Source organism: Clytia hemisphaerica, unplaced genomic scaffold (assembly GCF_902728285.1).
Source record: "Clytia hemisphaerica strain Z4C2 unplaced genomic scaffold, Clytia hemisphaerica genome assembly, whole genome shotgun sequence".
In the NCBI taxonomy this organism is placed as follows: Eukaryota; Metazoa; Cnidaria; class Hydrozoa; order Leptothecata; family Clytiidae; genus Clytia; species Clytia hemisphaerica.
This window is the reverse complement of record NW_027103900.1, coordinates 1096522-1116065: the sequence shown is the minus strand read 5'-3', so window position 1 is coordinate 1116065 and position 19544 is coordinate 1096522. Positions and strand designations below refer to the sequence as shown.

The following is a 19544-nucleotide window of genomic DNA, read 5'->3' as shown; positions in this document are numbered from 1 at the left end:
CAACCAATAATAGCGTTACATTTGATAATAGCGAAAAGTAAACAGCGGCAAACATGAAAGGTAAAGATCAGATATGGGCGCGCGTTGTTTCTATAGGTTCATACTCCAAGCTGAATAAACATATAAATCAGTGTCGTGTCTCTATCCAAGAGACTCACTTATCATTTCAACCATTTGTTTGATTATTGGAGCTGAAGATGAAAAATAGCACAGCCTCTACATCAATATCATGTACATACAGCTATGGCGATATCTCCAGCAGTTCAAGATACATTTTGGGCACCGGATTTGTGATATGCTCCATCTTGGCAACAACCGGAAGTGTCATCTCATTGATCATTCTACAAAAACCTTCAATGCGATGTAAAAAATCCAACAAAATTTTATCATCCCTATCAACGTCAGATACATTGGTTGGTCTTGGATTATGTATTGTTTTCGCAATACAAATGTTATCAGAGGATCTACGATCGAGTTGTTTTCTTGAAAACATGAAGAATATCTTAGCACCCTGGATGATTGGTACTTCCTCTCTCAATATTGCCTTGATCAGTTATGACCGGTATGTCATGCTGTCAAGCCTTACAAATTATGACATTAAAATGAGCAAAAGAAGATTATACTTTCTAATTTTGTTAACATGGATAACACCGATCCTGTTTACCATGACTTTCTTCATCAACCGTTTGTTGTTTATGGCAGCTTTGGCTTTGTTTACAATCATACCATTAATCATCATCATAGTTGCCCGGGGGGGCACTGGGTTTGCGGACTGACGGTATGTGCGGGCCAAAAATTGGCTTTTAAAATTGCACCCTTACAGTGCAGCAAAAATCAATGAAAATCATACCCTTAGAGTGCATTTTCCCCCAAATTTTCGATCCCTTTCGTGCAAAAAATGGTCAAAATTCTAGCATTTTTTGTCAAAATATCTAGATTTTTCAAGAATTTTCTGAAATTTCTACCCTTACAGTGCATCTCTAGTTTTTCCGACCCTTACAGTGCATTTGAGGTGCCTTGAAAAAGACACCCTTAGTGCCCGCACATACCCGTCGGTCCTTTTGCCCAGCTGCCCCCCCCCGGGCATAGTTGCTTACTGTATGGTTGTCAAATTCGTCAAAAAGAATTCGTTTGTTAAAGAAAGGAGCGAGGGCGGACAATCATCGAAGAATGAGAATAATCGAAGATTGGTACAACGATTAAGTGTTCTGGTGTTCTGTTATTTCATCTGTTTACTACCTTTAATGGTCAACTTTTTCTGGGAAGTTTTCAATCGACTTTCAAAACAAGAGAAATCAGTTACTCATCAAACTCTCACTGTCGTTGGTGCTTTATGCGCATGCGTCAACTCCATTTTGAATCCGATTATTTACTTTTCAAAGTTTCCCGATTTCCAGAGAGAATTTCGGAAGATGTTTGGGTTACGAGGTAATGTAGTCATCGAAACAAGCTCGACTAACATTGATACGACTTCTGAAAGAGTCAACTAAAAAATCTGAGTTTGTTTTAAGTTTTTGCGCCCGTCAAGGGCGCCTTAATGAGGAGTACCTAGGGAAAATCTCACGATTCAGTTTTCCGGCTCGATTATTCATGTTTGTTCTCGATCATTCATTTTTTATTTTGTGTTTTTTTGACGCATGTTAATGTTAGCAGAGACAAGAGATTGCTCGATTAAACTACTTTTCGTAGTATTTCCCCGATTTCCTATTTTTCTTCCGATCGGATTCATTAAAAGGTTATTCAAGATGGCTACCGAAGCGATAGTGTTTTTGATCATTTGCATGAGTTTGCATGCTGGCATGCAAGTTTCATCTTTTTGAATTAGCTCTAACTTGGCAAATTAATTCTTGCATCAGGGACATGCCTTTTTGCATCGTGTAAAGGCTTTATTTGCTCTAGTTTTCGTTGATTTTTATGAACTATTTTTTACCAAAAGTGAGACTTATTTTTTGCTTTGTTTTGGTTTGTTGTTATGATTCCATGATGATGCGATGGTTGATTGCAAAAAAAACCTATTTTCCTGTTGGGCTTGGAGAAAGTTATGGATGGATTATTGGATGAAGTATCCTAACGTATACATTTCCTATATAAATGTAATGAAGAAGAAGAGAGAAGTAATTTTCACCAAATTATGGCGGCTTTCACTGCAATTTGATTGAAGACGATAATGTGATGAACAATATTCGTTGAACTTTTAGATCGTATACTGGAATTTCATTAAGTAAGATGAAAGTATCTTTCAACAAATTATGGACAAAAATCCAGACGGTGCGATTATCGATTTGCAATTGATGCATTGGAGTTTTTTCACCACTGCTGCGATTTGATATTTAAGACGATGATGCGATGGATGATTTGATGAACTTTTAGATCATTTATTATCATAAAGTGTTACTGGGATTTGATTAAGTAAGACCAAAGTATTTTTCAACAAATTATGGACAAAAATCCAGACGTTGCGATTATTAATTATTGTGATTGCGATTGATATTGATGCATGGCATGGGTTAGGCAGCAATCGAAAATATGTTCTGTTCGCGTCAAAAATCTTCTTAAAATTGAGTCGGTCGGTCGGTAGTAAATATAGTCAGGTTTTTTGGAAAATGGTTTCAAAGTATAGTTTTTAATATTTGTTCGTTCGCTTGATGAAAAATTCCGACAATTTTCTGACTCGTCTGACTAGGAATTTTTGTCTGCCAAGTTGGTCAGTCGGCTGACGCGAACGGAACATATTTTTGATTGTCGCCTTGGAGTTTTTCACCAAACTGCGATTTGATATTGAAGGCGATGGATGATTTGATGAACTTTTGGATCATTTATTATGATAAAGTGTTACTGGAATTTGATTAAGTAAAACCAAAGTATTTTCCAACAAATTATGGACAAAATCCAGTTCTTGTGGTTATTAATTGCGATTGCGATTGATGCATGGGTTTGAGTTTTTCACCGCTGCGATTTGCTATTGAAGACAATGGGTGGTTTGATGAACTTTTAGATCATTTATTATGATAAAGTGTTACTGGAATTTGATTTAAGTAAGACCAAAGTATTTTTCAACAAATTATGGACAAAAATCCAGATGGTGTGATTATTGATTATGATTGATAAATAATCAATTATGATTAAATATTTATTGCAGTCGATCACTATCAATTTAAGTACATTACATCGATTACCTATTGATTTTTACTGACTTACTTTAATAGTAGAAATTTTAGCGAGACTAATTTTAGCGTTTTAGCGAGTTTTCCCTATTTTCGCTAAAATAAATCTCGCTAAAACACGCCGAATCGACAGAACGCTAAAATTTATCCACGCGAAATTTCTGGTTATATTGCCTTGATACATTTTTATCAATAAAGAAGGGTTTCAGTGCAAAGAAATGCTAGAAAACGAATTCAGTCAATAATGTAATACGAGTATTCGCTAAAATTTATCCACGCGAAATTTTTTGAAATCGTGATTCGCTAAAATAAATCCAAAAAAAATCAAGATTTTTCTGGCTCGCTAATATGCGCTAAAATTAGTCTCGCTAAAATTTCTACGATTAAAGTAATAACTAATTGATACATTAACGCAATCGATAGATAATTAATATATACTCACAATTGTTTCAATAAACTATGTATCAATGCAATCAATATTTTATAGATTACTCATTGATTGCAATCGATAAACGATTTTATATTTTTTTATATTTTATTTATGTTTTACTGAACTAAATTTCTTCTAGATGACTTTGAGTGAATTATGTTTTAAAAAAATATTGATTTTTGTTGTTCTGTTGTTGTATATTGATTTTAGGTGTTCTACACTTGGAAGCTGCTAAATTTATTTTTTCCTGTACAAGGACCATAAAGGAGTGGCAAAGAAAACTTCGTGATTTTTAAGAAAACTATATATTGTTTTGTTTTTACACATTTTCCTTGCAGTTCTTATAAATAAAACTTAAAAAACAAATTTTATTGCAACTTTCTGACTCATTTAACATGTCATTGAAATGGTTTACAGAAACTGTAATTATTTGGGCCACCTGCTTTTTGTTTCCTTGGTTATCACTAACCGACGTCAGTTTCCCAGAAAAACATTGCAACGGGCGCATCATAGCCTTGGCTATTAGCTAGTTAAATTTTCTGGACTAGAGGGATATTGTACTGTGCTATTTATAGATTAAAAACAAAAACTCTTGGAAATTTTGGTGTGAATATATTCTATATCTAAAATCTTTATTTAAGGTCTAGAAACGCAAGCATAATGGTTAATTTTATTTATTAAATATTTCCTATCTATATAGGAAATATTTGTTAAAACGGTAATTTTTGTTATCAAAAATGGTAGCCGAGCTGTGAGGACGCTAAACTAAAGCTTAGGAAATTTCAACCTATCTTCAACATAATTTCAAACAAAAATCTGCTTCAATCTTCAAAATCACTTTGAATTATCTGTTTTATCTACATTCTTTGGCATTATGGAACAACATATGGTCACCATCAAAGAAGATTTAACTCATCTCGTCAAAGATATGCTGGAAGAAAGGCTCGAAAATCACGTTAAATCTAATGACGAACTAAAAGAAGTATTTTCAAACATACTGAATGAAAAGCTCAAAGATTTCCAGGATTCCATCGATGGGAAACTCAAACTTGTTGAGTCAAAATATGATGACAAAATTAAAACTCTAGAAGACAGAATTACTCTGCTGGAGAACAATCAACATAATCGGATTGAGGCTGCTGACAAAAACGAGACATCAAACAACAACCACAACAATGAAATTCATCAACAAATTGAGAAACTGCAAGTTGATCTCGCTGAACAGACTGATCGTAATCTTAGATCCACACTTATTTATAAAAACATCCCATATGACCCTAAAAAGGAAACTTCTTCCGACATCACCATTGACTCTCGCCAAATTTATTGCCAACAAATCAACCATCGGTGAGGAATTCTTTAAAGGAGCAGTTGAAAGAGGACACCGTAATTTCAAGCGAAACCGACAAATCAACAACAACAATCGATCAAATGCTCCTTCCATAAGTGTCAAATTTCTGTCGTGGAGAGACTCAAATAGTATTTTGGACACAATAATAAAGCATAACAAGGTTAACAGAGGTTCCTTCATTTCCGTTAGTCAACAGTTTTCCAAGTCCACCACAATTCGACGTAACAAAGCCCTGGCCCATCGAAAATCACTCCTTCAAACTCACAAAGATATGGAATATAGACTCAATTACCCTGCTACCCTACTTGGTAGGAAAAAGAACTCTAATGAGAATTTTTCTCTTGTTCAATCATTTTAGATATTTGCTAGGATAGTTGGGTCCCTTTCCTAACCCTTGCCATAGTACTATTCCACTATCATATGGTTGAAATTTCCTTAACATCTGCTTCATACCCTTCACTTTTGACTCCCATTTCACGGTTTTATATTTTTATTTAAGGTCCTCCGTCCAACGAAGCATTTTATTTTTAACTTCTATATTTTTATTTTTTAATCTACTGTTTTTTTTTTGTTTTTGTTTTTTTTTTTTTTTAATTACCATCTTTATCTTTTTTTTTTTTTTTTTTTTTTTTTCTCTCTCTCTCTCTCTCTCTCCTTCTCCTCCCTCTCTCTGCCATGGTTGCCTTCCCTTGTGGGGTCTGCTACAACCCAGTTGCAACCACTCATAGAGGTATCTACTGTAATAATTGTCGTTTTTGGATTCATGCTAAATGTAATAACACATCACCTTCTGACTACCAAAAGCTTTTAGATTCAAATCCAGATGATACATGGCTCTGCCAAAAATGTCTCAAGAAGGAAGCCGTCTTTGACAGCCTCACTGATGAAGGACTCAAACTAACTCTCCAAGGTAAGTGTTGTGATCATCTTCTTTTTTCTGACCCTGAAAACAATTTAAACATTCAATTCTTTAAAGACATTGATCTTGCACTTGCAGAAACTGAGATGGGGCAAGACATACATTGTCCCTATCTCTCACTAAGTGAACAAAACAAAAAGGCTGAAAAACTTTCCAAGAATTCATTATCCACATTCCATATGAATATCGCATCTCTAGAATTACATAAACAAAATCTAATTAACATAATCTCGAACAGAGTTAACCCTTTCCAAATTATTGGAATAACAGAAACTGGCTTCAAAGACAAAGAAAAAGCAGAAAATGCTGCTAAAATTCAAGGCTATAATCATTATGACTGCTGCACTGACTCTAACAAAGGTGGTGCAAGACTTTACTTTTCCAAAGAATATGAAACTAATCCCAGGGATGACTTAAAAATTTACAAAAGAAATGAAGTTGAATCAATCATTCATGAAGTTATATTAGACAACCATCCCAGTATTATTGTTGCTTGTATTTACAAACATCCTAACATGGATATTGACGAATTTAACATTCTCTATTCTAATCTTCTTGATAAAATCAACAGTGATAACAAACAGGCAATATTAATGGGTGATTTTAACATTGATCTTTTGAAAGCTGATCTTAAACCTAGTCACAAGGATTTTCTTGAAACAAATCTTTCTCGATTTTTCACTCCTCAAATCACCAGACCAACTAGAATAACGCCTTACTCCAAAACTCTCATTGACAACATTTTCACAAACATACTGTCTTTTGAATCAAATTCTCATAATCTTATTTGCGGAATTTCTGACCATCTCCCCCAAATTCTTAATCTTGATATTTCAGCTAACAAACGTACCAAAACAAAGAAATCATGGAGGGACTTTAGCAAATTTGATCGGGAAGATTTTTTACTCGACTTTATCTCTATTTCTTGGCCTGACCATTTTGAAAACAAAACTTCAAACCAAAAACTTGAAACTTTTATCAACCTTACCAACAACCTTGTTGATCAACATGCTCCAATCAAAACAAAGTTTATCAATGATTTTATCTCACCCAAACCATGGGTCACTTTCGGCTTGCGTCAAGCTATGCTCAACAGAGACAAGTATCACGGTGAATATTTAAAACTCAAAGACGATTCTCCTGAAAAAATTCCAAAATTTGCTAGATACAAAAGACACAGGAATTTCATAATAAAACTTCTCAGAATTAGCAAAAACAAATACATCAAAGAATACTTTTTCCGTCACAAGACAAACTTATCACTCATTTGGAAAACTATAAACGAAATCACTAACACCAAAACTAAAGATAGCTCCTCTCCTAAGCTTTTGATTCACAACAATGCTCATATAACTAAAGAAGAGGATATAGCAGAACTTTTTAATGATTTTTATGGGTCGATAGCCGAAAAAACCAAGGCTAAAATACCTCAAACCAACAAGATTTTCACTGATTTTATGGGCAATCCTACTAATGCTTCCATTCATCTTACTCCAACAACTCCAATGGCTGTATATAAACTTATTGAAAAAATTGACTTGAAAAAGGTGTCTGGCCCTAACAGTATCGATCCTAAAATTCTAAAGATGACATCAATTACTGCTAGTGAAATTATATCTTACATATTCAATGAATGTCTTGACAAAGGTGAGTATCCTGACTGTCTAAAAAAAGCAAATATTAAGCCTCTCCACAAAAAGAACGCTAGGACCGAGGTAAGTAATTATAGGCCAATCTCTTTACTATCAAACATAAATAAAATTTTTGAAACTTTATTACATTCCAGGCTTGCTGAATTTTTTGAAAAACAATCAGTGATTTTCAAAAACCAGTTCGGATTTAGAAAGGGGCATAGTACAACACATGCTATCACAGCACTCACAGAAATTGTCAGAAGCTCACTTGACAAAACTGAATTTTCAGCCGCAGTATTTCTTGACCTTCAAAAAGCTTTTGATACTGTTGATCACAATATTTTATTGCAAAAACTATGTCATTATGGAGTAAGAGGAGTTGCTCTAAAGGTTTTTGAATCCTATCTTAAAAACAGATCTCAATGTGTTGTCATAAATGATGCAAAATCAAACTATCATGAAGTCAAGCATGGGGTGCCTCAGGGGTCTGTTCTAGGACCCCTTATGTTCATTATCTACATAAATGATTTGCATAATTCAGTTTGTTATTCCACTTCCATTCATTTTGCAGATGACACCAGTTTAGTATTCACTGAGAAATCACTGAAAGAACTGAACAGGATAGTAAACAGAGATCTTGCTCTACTTGTTCATTGGCTCAGAGCCAATAAGATAAGTCTCAATACATCAAAAACCGAAATTATTTTATTCAGAACTATCAGAACAAAAATCACAAAACATTTAAACTTCAGATTAAGTGGACAGCAAATCAAACCTTCCCATCATGCTAAATATCTTGGTGTTTTAATTGATGAAAATCTTAACTGGGATACTCATCTGCTCAAACTTTCTCAAAAACTTGCTAGCACTGTAGGTATACTTTCGAAACTTAGGCATTATGTTGACTACAAGACGCTATTATCTGTATACTACTCCCTCTTTGAATCCCATGTCAATTACTGTCTTCCATTTCTAGGTTTTACTACTCAAGAGCGTCTAAATAGAATCGAAAAACTTCAAAATAAGGCTCTTCGTATCATTCACTTCAAAAACCAAAGGGAATCTGTTTTACCACTTTACATCAATTCACGTATTCTCCCCATTATCAAACAGCGTTCTCTTAAAAATTGTCTATTTGCCTTTGACTTCTTCAACAAGAAATTACCTGTTTATTTTGATAACTTTCTTAGGAAACTTAGAGAGGATCACAATACACGAAGCACCAATTATCAGCTTGACTTAACTATCACAAACTCGGTAACGTATGGTTCTTATAATATTGCAAACCTTGTTACTAAGGATTGGAACAGCCTTCATTCAAAACTTGTCATAGACCTTTCCTCAGCATCCAAATCAACTCTCAAAAATCACCTTCGTAGCTTTATCTTGACTTCCATGGCAGAAAAGTAGTCTAGCTAATTATTATCATTACCCTTTGTTCTTTTCTTCTTCTTTATTGTCTTTTTTTTTTTTTTTTTTTTTTTTTTTTTTTTTTTTTTTTCTCTTCTATTATTATTTCTACTATTATTATTGTTATAACTACTCTCGTACTGCTTATTATTATATCACTCTTGAAACAGGCTTCGGACACCTGGACCTTAACTGAATAACACCTGCGTCTTATTTCCAAGGTCCCCTGGGCATTCTAGTATTCAGTTACTATTTCTTGGGCTCACCTTCCGTATTAAACCCAAATTTCTTGTCCAATCTTAAAATAAGACCTCTTCTGTTTGCTTTTAATTACTCAAAGTAAACGCATTAGTATACCAAAAAATTAGAAACATTACATCTTTTTTTTCCTATAAAAAAGGATCTCCTTCTCCTCCTTCTTCAAGTCTAACGCTCGGTTTTGGTCAATTTCGTGAGTTTGTACATAAGTCTCTTTTTAAATCAAGCTCCGGCGGTAAAAACAGTAGGATGTTCTTTTTTCGAGGCGGAAGACGTCATTTCTTCGAGAAACGTCTGTGGTAAATATCCGTACGGCGCTCTATTCTCATTGTCGATCTGGCAACGTCGGCCGTTTTAGAAGCGTATTGTTGATCGGACTGTCAAAACAAAGATGGCAGAAAATAGACAACAACTTTTGCTATTTCGCTACTTTTCTTTGCTTTGGTTTATATGCTTTGATGAGTTGAATTGGATCATGATTTTTGTACGATTGTCACAAGGAATGGTCGATAGTGAACTTTTCTTAATATTCCTTTCTCGATTTGATGTTTCGTTTACATTCTGTTGGTTTGGAATGAGCTGGAATGAGAGATAAGATGATACAATCTCTTGGTCTTGGTCTTGGAAAAACAGGACATTTTATCAACTTTCACAACAAACTAACTTCAATTTTGTTTGTATATTTACATAAATCATACGAAGGCAAGTGACTGTGAATAAATCTGACCATGTTATACCTGAAAAATTACATACTTGCAATATGAAAAAAGTTTGCACCCAACGAATGCAATGCCGACAATGCAAGTTTTTTATCTACAACAATGAATTAACTACTGGGGTTAGTGACAGTTAAGGAAAACTCGTTGCAGTAAATAAATTTCAAATTTTAAAGCTGATAACCCAGTATGGATTCCACGAAATCTCGCGCCAAAGATATTTTTCCGTGCAGCAAGCCTCACGCCAAGCAAAATTTCTTTTGTACCAACATTCAATTTTTCAATAAGGGTGCAAGATGGGAAAAGAGGTGCATGCGCCAACATAATTAATAAATTGCAAGCAAGCGAAAGCAAATTTAGCCAAACGAAAGCTAAAAATCGATGGATTATGGAGTCATTCACGCCGAGCTGGAATTATTACTTTACGCCAACTGAAAATCAAACAATCTTTGTAAGTACCCTTACGCCAATGCGCCAAAAACGTTTCAGTTGTACGCCGAAGAACTTCGGCGTTAGTTACACGAAATCCATACTGGCTGATAACCGGATCCAGAACACCACGGCCCCATTGTCATTGAATATGGATGTTAATAATTTGAAAACAATTCACATGTACAATTAAAATTGTTCTTGAACTTGGAGATTTTCTTCCCCGCGTGCATTTTAAAACGTGGAAAACTATAGTTGTGAATTTAGAGATCTTTTGCAACGTGTGTTTTAAACGTGGAAACTTTTGTCGTGAATTTGGAGATTTTCTTACCGTCAACTGCTCCAATTTGGGACTATCTGACAAAACATGGGACGGCCACCATTTCACCGAACCTCCAAAGTCATTTGATTTGAGTTAATGAACAGCGTATTAAAAAATGGCAAAACGATGGAGCGTTTGACGTCACTCGCGCAGCAAGTTACACACGCGTTATTTGTTAATCCCATCGGGTGATAGGCGGTTAGGTAGCGGGCGTTATCTAATTCTACAATCGGCGCTATCAGTGAAAGTTATCGTGACATGTTATGAAAGGAAGTATGATTGATAAACTTGGTGGAGTTATCAAAACAAATTTGTTGTCAAAGAGATTTAACAAGTTAGTAGTGAAAATACAGACCAGATATCAAACAGTCCCATGTTTCGACCAATCGTCCCAAAAAGCAGTTGACGGTATGTACATTTAAAATGTGGAAACTTTTGTGATAGATTTGGAGATTTTCTTACACGTGCATTCAAAACCTAGAAACTTTGTTGTGAACTTGACATTTTCTTCCACATGCATTTTAAAAATGAAGAAAACCCAAGTGATTTTCCTGGCATGACAATTTATTTTTTTTGACATTTTGGGAAATTTTGATTGTTTCCAAGTATGTGACATTTTTTGCTCTTGCAGCATGCTTTTGGAAATCATAAAATGGCTTCTGTTAGGGGAATTTTTTCCTATTGACATTCTTTCAGATTATGAAATGTTTCCCAGTATATAAAAATGAGATTTTTTTTTTTTGCATTCTGTCGGAAAATCTGAAATTTTTCTCTCCCTGTTTTGAAAGATTTTACTTTTTAGCACGTACATTATTTCAAAAAACTCCAAAAGTTACTTTGAATCTTTACATTTTTTACAATATTTTATATATGAAAGTATAATGCAAAATATTTCATCTCATTTTGAAAATATATAAAATTTTCTTTGGTTTTCTTACTGTGAAATGTGAAATATTCTCCTTTTTGTCATTCTTTCATTTTAAATATTTGCCCTTTTTGGCTATATAATATTTCTGGAAATCACCGCTTAAAATAATAATTATATAATCGGTCTTTTGATGTGTTCAACAACACTCTACTTGGCGGTGCGACGCCGGGTGACCGCTAGTATAATACTAAAATCCATTTAAAGTCCACCTAACGAAAATTAAAGTTCCAGCCAATTTGATTACTGCATTGTTGTTCTCAGTCGGGTTCAGCTTGAATATATTCCGTGATCCGTAGCTTTGAACCTACAGTCATCTTATGAATAATCCTGTAAATACTGGCAATAACATAAATGGAATTTTGAAATTCTTAGGGACTTGTGTTGCTTGATGTTATCTGAGAGTTAAAGCACTTTGAAATCTTTTGAGGACATCAATTATTATTTTAACATTGTATAGGAAATATTTATCCGCATCTTTGCGGCTCTTGTTATGTTTGGCTTGTAAAACACCGCCAGGGGTTGCAATGTACACGTTTTTTTTATGCTAAGATGTCACCATCATGGAATTTTGCTACTGAAGCTAAGAATGCCATTTTAGAGCCTTTTAACTTATAAATTGCCTCCAAGTAAGGCTCACTCCTTTCACAGAAATGTCATTTTATGCTTGAGACGTATGTACTAAATATTAAATCTAGTCTGAATTAGATCCTAACCTAAGAATGCTGTAAGAATATTTTAGGATTATTTTCCCAAAAAAGTCAAGAATATAATAATGAAATGGATTTACACCATTCTTATAAAAAATAAAGCGTATATTGTTTTTCGTTATTTATTTCCCTGTTATATGCGCATGGAATTTATGCATTCTTACTCGTTTCATTGTAGATGTTTTCCTATTCATTCACGGATATTATCAATGAATTTTGAAATGACTTTGATTTTGAGACTAACTATCCTTTAAGAGCACTGTTTCCAGGACTTCTTGTGGACCTTTAGCTACCCCCTGACACCCTGGCTGACAATCCAAACAAACTTTTGAAGATTTTCTGGAATTCTGGGAAATTTGAGACATAGACTATCGGGTTTAAGAAGGAATTGAGAGAAGTGGCAAATATACCAACGATAGCTAACGTTTGGTGCGCAACCGTCTTTTCGCCTCTCGATTATACTTTATAAAAAATTTCTAAGAAGAAATTGACAGTCAGCGGTATTAAACATACGAAGTAGCAAATGACGAGAATAGTTAACCTTTTCACGATTTTCTTGTTTCTCTCGCGACGAATTTGATTTTGTTTGATGTTATCAAATATCAATGTGTTCTTCTTGACATATCTGACCACTTTGTAGTATGCCGCGATAATGATTATCAAAGGTAATGTAAAGAAAGCGGTTAACGATATCATAAACACAAGTCTGTCAGTCATAATCGGTAAAAACAGAGTGACGGGGGAAAGCCAAGTCGCTAAGATCATTAGGTACAACTCATGTCTACTCATTTCCCGATCGCGTAATCGGTAAAACTTGACGTAACGATCGTAACTGATCAATGCGATATTCAATGCTGATGTTCCGACCATCCATGTCCCGATGAAGTTTTTCATCAATTCAATCAAACAACTTTTGAAGCTAAAAGTGTCAAAAAAAGGAGAACAGCCGAAACCCCAGCAAAAATTTGCTGGTTATAGAAATAACAGTGTTAAGTATTTCAAATTCAAATAGTTATATGTTCTGATCTTGTAAGAGGTTCGTTTATAGCACGTTTGAAAACTAAGGGTACTGTGACTGGGTTTGGACAATACAGATATCTGTGGTCCAACAAGGTCTGCAAAGCCTCAGAATGTTCTTAACTTGTTCTTTAATATTTTGGCCATCGAAGCCTTATGTTCTTATACAGTTTTTTCTTATAAAAAACGTGTATTAGATCTCTATCGACTGAAGACAGCATAATACATTTTCAAAATTCGTTAATTTCAAACGTTTTCCTTTGGCTCGGATTATAGCTCTTGTTCTTATATTGAAGAATTAAAGTTTAGATTGTAGTTTTTGATATGGGTTCCCACCTGGCACGCAACGTTGTTTTAACGTTCAAATAACGTTATTTGGACGTTATGAATGTCACATGGACGTTGTTTTGACGTTGTGTGCCGTCTGGGTTAGAGAGTTTTTGTAGAGTATTGTAGCTTTGTTGAGATAACGTTTTAACGGGTAACAGTAAGCAACAAAGAAATGAAAGGAGTGCAAAATTTTTTTTTATTTTATTTTTTTTTAAAGTGCCTTGTTAGCAAAAATCATTTATCTTTTGATTGGTTAGGCAGTTTAGATATCTCACCACGACCCATCGAACCATGGGCCGAGTGAAAAATTGTTCTTAACTGATTATAAAAGGGATGCTGACCTGTCTGCAACATCTAGTGTTAATCTCCACTAGCTGTGGCGTGTTAGCAGGGAGGTGCAACTGTCCCCAAGGCTGCGATTTTGTTGCATCCCGCCACGCTTCTGTACAATCTTTTTTTGCTGAAAAGCTTTTAAAACTATGGCAACTTTGTATAGTGTAATTACTTTTGCGAGGTTTGATAAGAGTCTACTGTATGGCTGATATTTTATTTCAGGTGATTATAATCATAATACACTCATCGTAAAAAAAAACATTAACAGATAATGGCTGCAAAAACGATATCGGCAGACACTCCTCAAGCTCAACAAGACAAGAAGGAAATTCTTCTCATATTTGATTTTGATAACACAATCATTGACAAAAATACAGACTCAGAAATCATTAAAGCACAAAATTTATATGGAAAATGTTTGTCAGGGAAGAGGTATTTAAAAAACGACCTTGGTTGGGCAGAAACAATGTCCCTGGCGCTGGCTGATCTTCACCAAAATAACATATCTCAAAAGGACATTGATAAAATTATCGAAGATATACCATTGACTCCTGGTTTTGAAACCGTTTTTGAATTTATACGTCAGAATCGAGAGAGATGTGAATGCATAATGCTCTCGCATTCGAACAGGCGAGTCATCTTGTTGTAAATTAACTTTGCAGGATTATTCCGTTTATTAATTTTGAACTTAAAACTTTTAGTGCCACTACACTTTCTACTTTTTGCAATGAGAAAGCAATTAGACTTCTCCATATACCAATTTTAATGTTTTGTTTTCTGGATAGAAAACATAATCAAAAATGAAATATTAACAGAAAGGAGCCGTAAATGTTGGTTGGAGCCAATCCTTGAGAGACACTGCTAGCCAATTCATCACAAACAAGTCGCCATCAGCAATATTGAGGTGCCAGTGACAATGGGGTAAAGTCTCGTGTTCATTGTGGGAGATCGGAGCTTTTGTCGATTTTGATTTCTCTTGGCTAAATAGCATTTAAGAATAGATAAAATACTCGATCTCGAAACTCGAAAATACACTTTTCCATTTCAGTTATTTCATAGATTTATTGGTGAAGAAATATTCAATTGGTGATTGTTTTGATTCTATACACACATACGAAGCAGAATGGATGAAGGATGGACCTCTTCTGGTCAAACCTTATCACCCATTCCTTGTCAATTGTCAAATTTGTCCACCAGATTTCTGTAAAGGTACAAAAATGTTGTTATTCCTAAATTTTTTAACAGTCTATTCTTAAAAGACCTTTTAATAAATTGAGTTATGAACAACGCTCACCTCGTTTTCAAAATATTACTATGCTAATCGACTCCTAGGGGTAATTCATAAAACGTTTACTCATGAACATATAAACGACTGGACATCCATCTCCTTTGTCTTTTTGAAGATAACACGGCTAGCTTCGTTGCCGCCTCGTTAAAGCATAAAATGAAACAATAGATTTTGATGATATACCACTTGGGAATACCTTGTTAACAACGTCAAAACTTCGACAAAAGTCTCTGTTGTTCTACTCCTCTCAAGTCTTTTATCTATATCATAACAAAGATAACAGAGGCAAAATCATCGTCAGCTTGTCAAAACTCCGACTAATATTTCAAAATTTTGACTTAAAAGTGTCTAATAATTTTAGAGATTGTCACATTCTAATTTCGATATTCTTATTACACAGGCTCTCAACTTAGACAAACTATTTTTTTCAAGTCATAAAAAAATTATTGGAGTGACAAAAGGGATTCAAAAGTATACACACAGTTGAAATTCTGCATTTCATAGTTGAAAAAGTTGATTAAATAAATTACAAACTTGTAAAAAAATTCGAAAATAATTTTTTTGTGCATTAGGAGTAATGTTCAAGCCCTATCAATCTTTTCACCTAAATAATTCAAAGAAATAAAATTATGACGGAATATTGTCGGATTTTTCATACCAATTTTGAAAAACAGGCGGCAACGAAGCTCGCTTCAAAGAGACAATAAAAGATAGATGTCCAGTCGTTTATATGTTCATGGTTTACTCTATCTATAATATTAACATTTACAGACTTGAGGACTATTATGACCTTGTTAAGTGTTCCAAAACGAGGTAGTCGTTGCACCCAATTAATTTATAAAAGGCTATTGAGAACTTTTTTTTCTTGTTGAGATATGCGCTGAGTTCCTTCATGAACATATAAACGACTGGACATCTATCTTTTATTGTCTCTTTGAAGTGAGCTTCGTTGCCGCCTGTATTTCAAAATTGGTATGAAAAATCCGACAATATTCCGTCATAATTTTATTTCTTTGAATTATTTAGGTGAAAAGATTGGTAGGGCTTGAACATTACTCCTAATGCACAAAAAAATTATTTTCGAATTTTTTTACAAGTTTGTAATTTATTTAATCAACTTTTTCAACTATGAAATGCAGAATTTCAACTGCGTGTATACTTTTGAATCCCTTTTGTCACTCCAATAATTTTTTTATGACTTGAAAAAAATAGCTTGTCAAAGTTGAGAGCCTGTGTAATAAGAATATCGAAATTAGAATGTGACACTCTCTAAAATTATTAGACACTTTTAAGTCAAAATTTTGAAATATTAGTCGGAGTTTTGACAAGCTGACGATGATTTTGCCTCTGTTATCTTTGTTATGATATAGATAAAAGACTTGAGAGGAGTAGAACAACAGAGACTTTTGTCGAAGTTTTGACGTTGTTAACAAGGTATTCCCAAGTGGTATATCATCAAAATCTATTGTTTCATTTTATGCTTTTAACGAGGCGGCAACGAAGCTAGCCGTGTTATCTTCAAAAAGACAAAGGAGATGGATGTCCAGTCGTTTATATGTTCATGGTTCCTTAAGTGAACATAAACCAGTGATGTCAAAGGGCTAGAAGCGAATCGTTACTCTTTCTCAGACAAGGGGCGCGTTCACACTGGAAAGTTTACTTAATTAAATCGATCAAAGTTAAACAAAGAGATTTATGATGGATGAATACACTGGTTTATTGCAGTTCTTTGTAGGTTCACGAGATCTATTATAACACGGTAATTGATTTTGCTTAAGGCTTCTCATTGGTTGATTCTTTATTGAGAGTTTCGATTTCACCTGTGATTGGTTGATATTGGTATCCATACATCACTTGAAATCCGCAAACATATTTGTTCTAATGGTTTTACTCAATAACTGCATTCATCTTACACATTAACAACACCGTTTGCACTATTTCTAATTTTTTCCTCAGTTCATTCGTTTTTGAAATCGTAAAACTTTTTGTTCACTGCACGCATTCTTTGTTTATGCTTCCTTAATAAAATCTTTTGTTTTAAGGGAAGCCTCTACCCTACCCTTAAGACAATAGAGCTTACGACTCTTAATTAAGGAAGATCAATTAAAAATTACAATACTACGCGTTCGACTCTTTGTTAAATGCACGTTCTGTATTGTAGTCAACAAAAGATTCTCCTAACTACATTTTTATTTAAGGAAGGTCTGTAGTGTGAACACGACCCTGAAACCGTAAGATATACGCCGTTATTTTTAACGACGGATTGAATTTAGCAGTTTCTTTGTTTTCGAGATGTATATTTTTTGAAATCTAGTAGCATATTCTAATTTCAATCTGGTATTTGTATAAAAACCACGCGGGCTGCTCAAGGCTCGATCCTACTTAAGTAGGATTTAGCGGCTTCAAATCCTACTAGCTTCTATCCCTTCAGGCATTTACTTAATTGAAATAGACCTGTTTACATTGCATTGTACAAGCCAGAAAGTTTTTCTCGATCCTCTCAGCTTTCAATGTTGCATTTTTCAGGTGTTTTCGTCGAGACGTATCGTGAACAAACAGAATGGTCACGTGATATGAAATGGAAAAACATTTTCTATGTTGGTGACGGTACTGCAGATTTTTGTGCTGCTTTATCTCTACAATGTCACGAACACGTGTTAACGAGGACAGGTTATTCTATGCATAAGAGGTTGTTGAAAGATAAGGGAGATAAATTTAAGGCGAATATGATTGAATGGAATAACGGACATGATGTGGAGAAAATTCTAAAGAGTAGGATAGATGATGCAATATAATGTTTCTATAGGGTGTACTCCCTAGGGAGGATTAAGTCTGGGGAAGGTACTCTATTGTGTAGAGTTGCAAAACACAAAATTCTACAAGTCTACCCTTTGTACGGTTGTCATAGTTAGATCATTAACACTTAGAATAGAACATAATTTTTTTTGAACTTCACAACCCCGTTGCTAGGCAAAGAAAGTGTCCCCAGCGGTAAATCTACCCAAATTTATAACAATCCTTAAATGTAAAGAATATTAAAAGATACTTCGACAATTTTTAGATAATTCAATTTTTATATGTTATATAATTGGTCAGCCCCGGTGACCCTTCAAATCCCTTTCACGATTTTTTTCCCGGAGGTCGTCGTCAAGACTTTCAAGTTTGAATCCGATTTCGGATTATTTTCGGAAAACAAGTTATCGGGAAAAATTTGGCGCGAAAAATATTTTTTCTTGGAAGAGAAAAGAAACACATAACTTCATTAAAAGATTTGCGCATAATAATAAAAGAACACTATAGAAAGTGAAAAACGATTTTTTTTGTTTATTCAATAAATTGAAAGAAGCTATTGTATTGTAAATAAATAGAGGGTGTAAAAGAAAGTTTTTTATGATTGGTTTTGAGGCTTTCTTGTCTGGAGAGTTTTTGTATGTAAGAAAGGAACGTCAAAGTGTGGCGTAACATAAACTTAGAATCGTCATAACTTTTGATTGCGTTATCGAAACTGGACGGAATTTCCTAAGCAGCTTCCTCAATATAAAATGCCCCTATTCATTCACATTGTACTAGGTTCAACACGCCATTTAAATCAATCTGAATCAATTGACTATGTGATTACTAGACAGCTAACCGTGCCCCGGGGGAGGCACTTAGGCAAAATTGGGTACGGGGACGTGCCACTTATCAGGGTTTATTTTTTAGGCTCTGAAGATATCTGACAGGTTCCCAAATTTACTAATTTTCAAGATGTGTATCTGATAGGGTCGATTTTTTATTATTTTGGACAATTTTTAGGATGGAAAACACAAAATCTTTCAAATTTTCGTCTACTTTTATTTTCAGGGCGAAAATGGGAAAAATTTTGAATTTTTCGTTTTGACAATAAATCAACATAAAAATGCCAAAAGTGAACAAAACTGACGAAAGCCGCAGTGAACATATTATAAAGCGGCCGCCTCGGATATTTTCTCAGAGAATAAAGAGCAGGTTTAAGACATTCTGACGAAAAGATTTATGTGAAATTCCAAGGATGAAATAATCCGATCACATCTCTGTCTGCTTTTGACAAATTCAACTTTGTGTTAAACTTTTTTTTGTCTGAAGTTCAACCAAAATGAGCTTTTTAACCTCTTTGGCTTTAACATCGAATTAGGTTTCTTGATTGTACTTCCTTCTAATCGTTTTAAGCTTATTGGGCTGACCTTCCAGCGCAGCTGGTTTATTATTTGTTAATCTTGTTTTAATTTATTCCATACATTCTATAGCTAGAGGAATAGTTCGATATAGCTTATTTTATTGAAGTCATTT

General features: G+C 34.3%; 2 protein-coding genes across 2 annotated transcripts; both read left to right on the top strand.

The window, feature by feature from the left end:
* The first annotated feature begins 5620 nt into the window (after positions 1-5620).
* On the top strand, positions 5621-8498 carry LOC136808771 (uncharacterized). Its single transcript, XM_067065309.1, has 4 exons — positions 5621-5855; positions 5943-7511; positions 8070-8122; positions 8475-8498. The coding sequence occupies exons 1-4, from the start codon at positions 5621-5623 to the stop codon at positions 8496-8498; spliced, it is 1881 nt and encodes a 626-aa protein (XP_066921410.1).
* A 5491-nt stretch (positions 8499-13989) lies between these two features.
* On the top strand, positions 13990-18613 carry LOC136808847 (pyridoxal phosphate phosphatase PHOSPHO2-like). Its single transcript, XM_067065404.1, has 3 exons — positions 13990-14578; positions 14997-15157; positions 17763-18613. Exons 1-3 carry the CDS (start codon positions 14220-14222, stop codon positions 18029-18031), a joined length of 789 nt encoding a protein of 262 aa, XP_066921505.1. The 5' UTR covers positions 13990-14219; the 3' UTR covers positions 18032-18613.
* Positions 18614-19544: the final 931 nt, after the last annotated feature.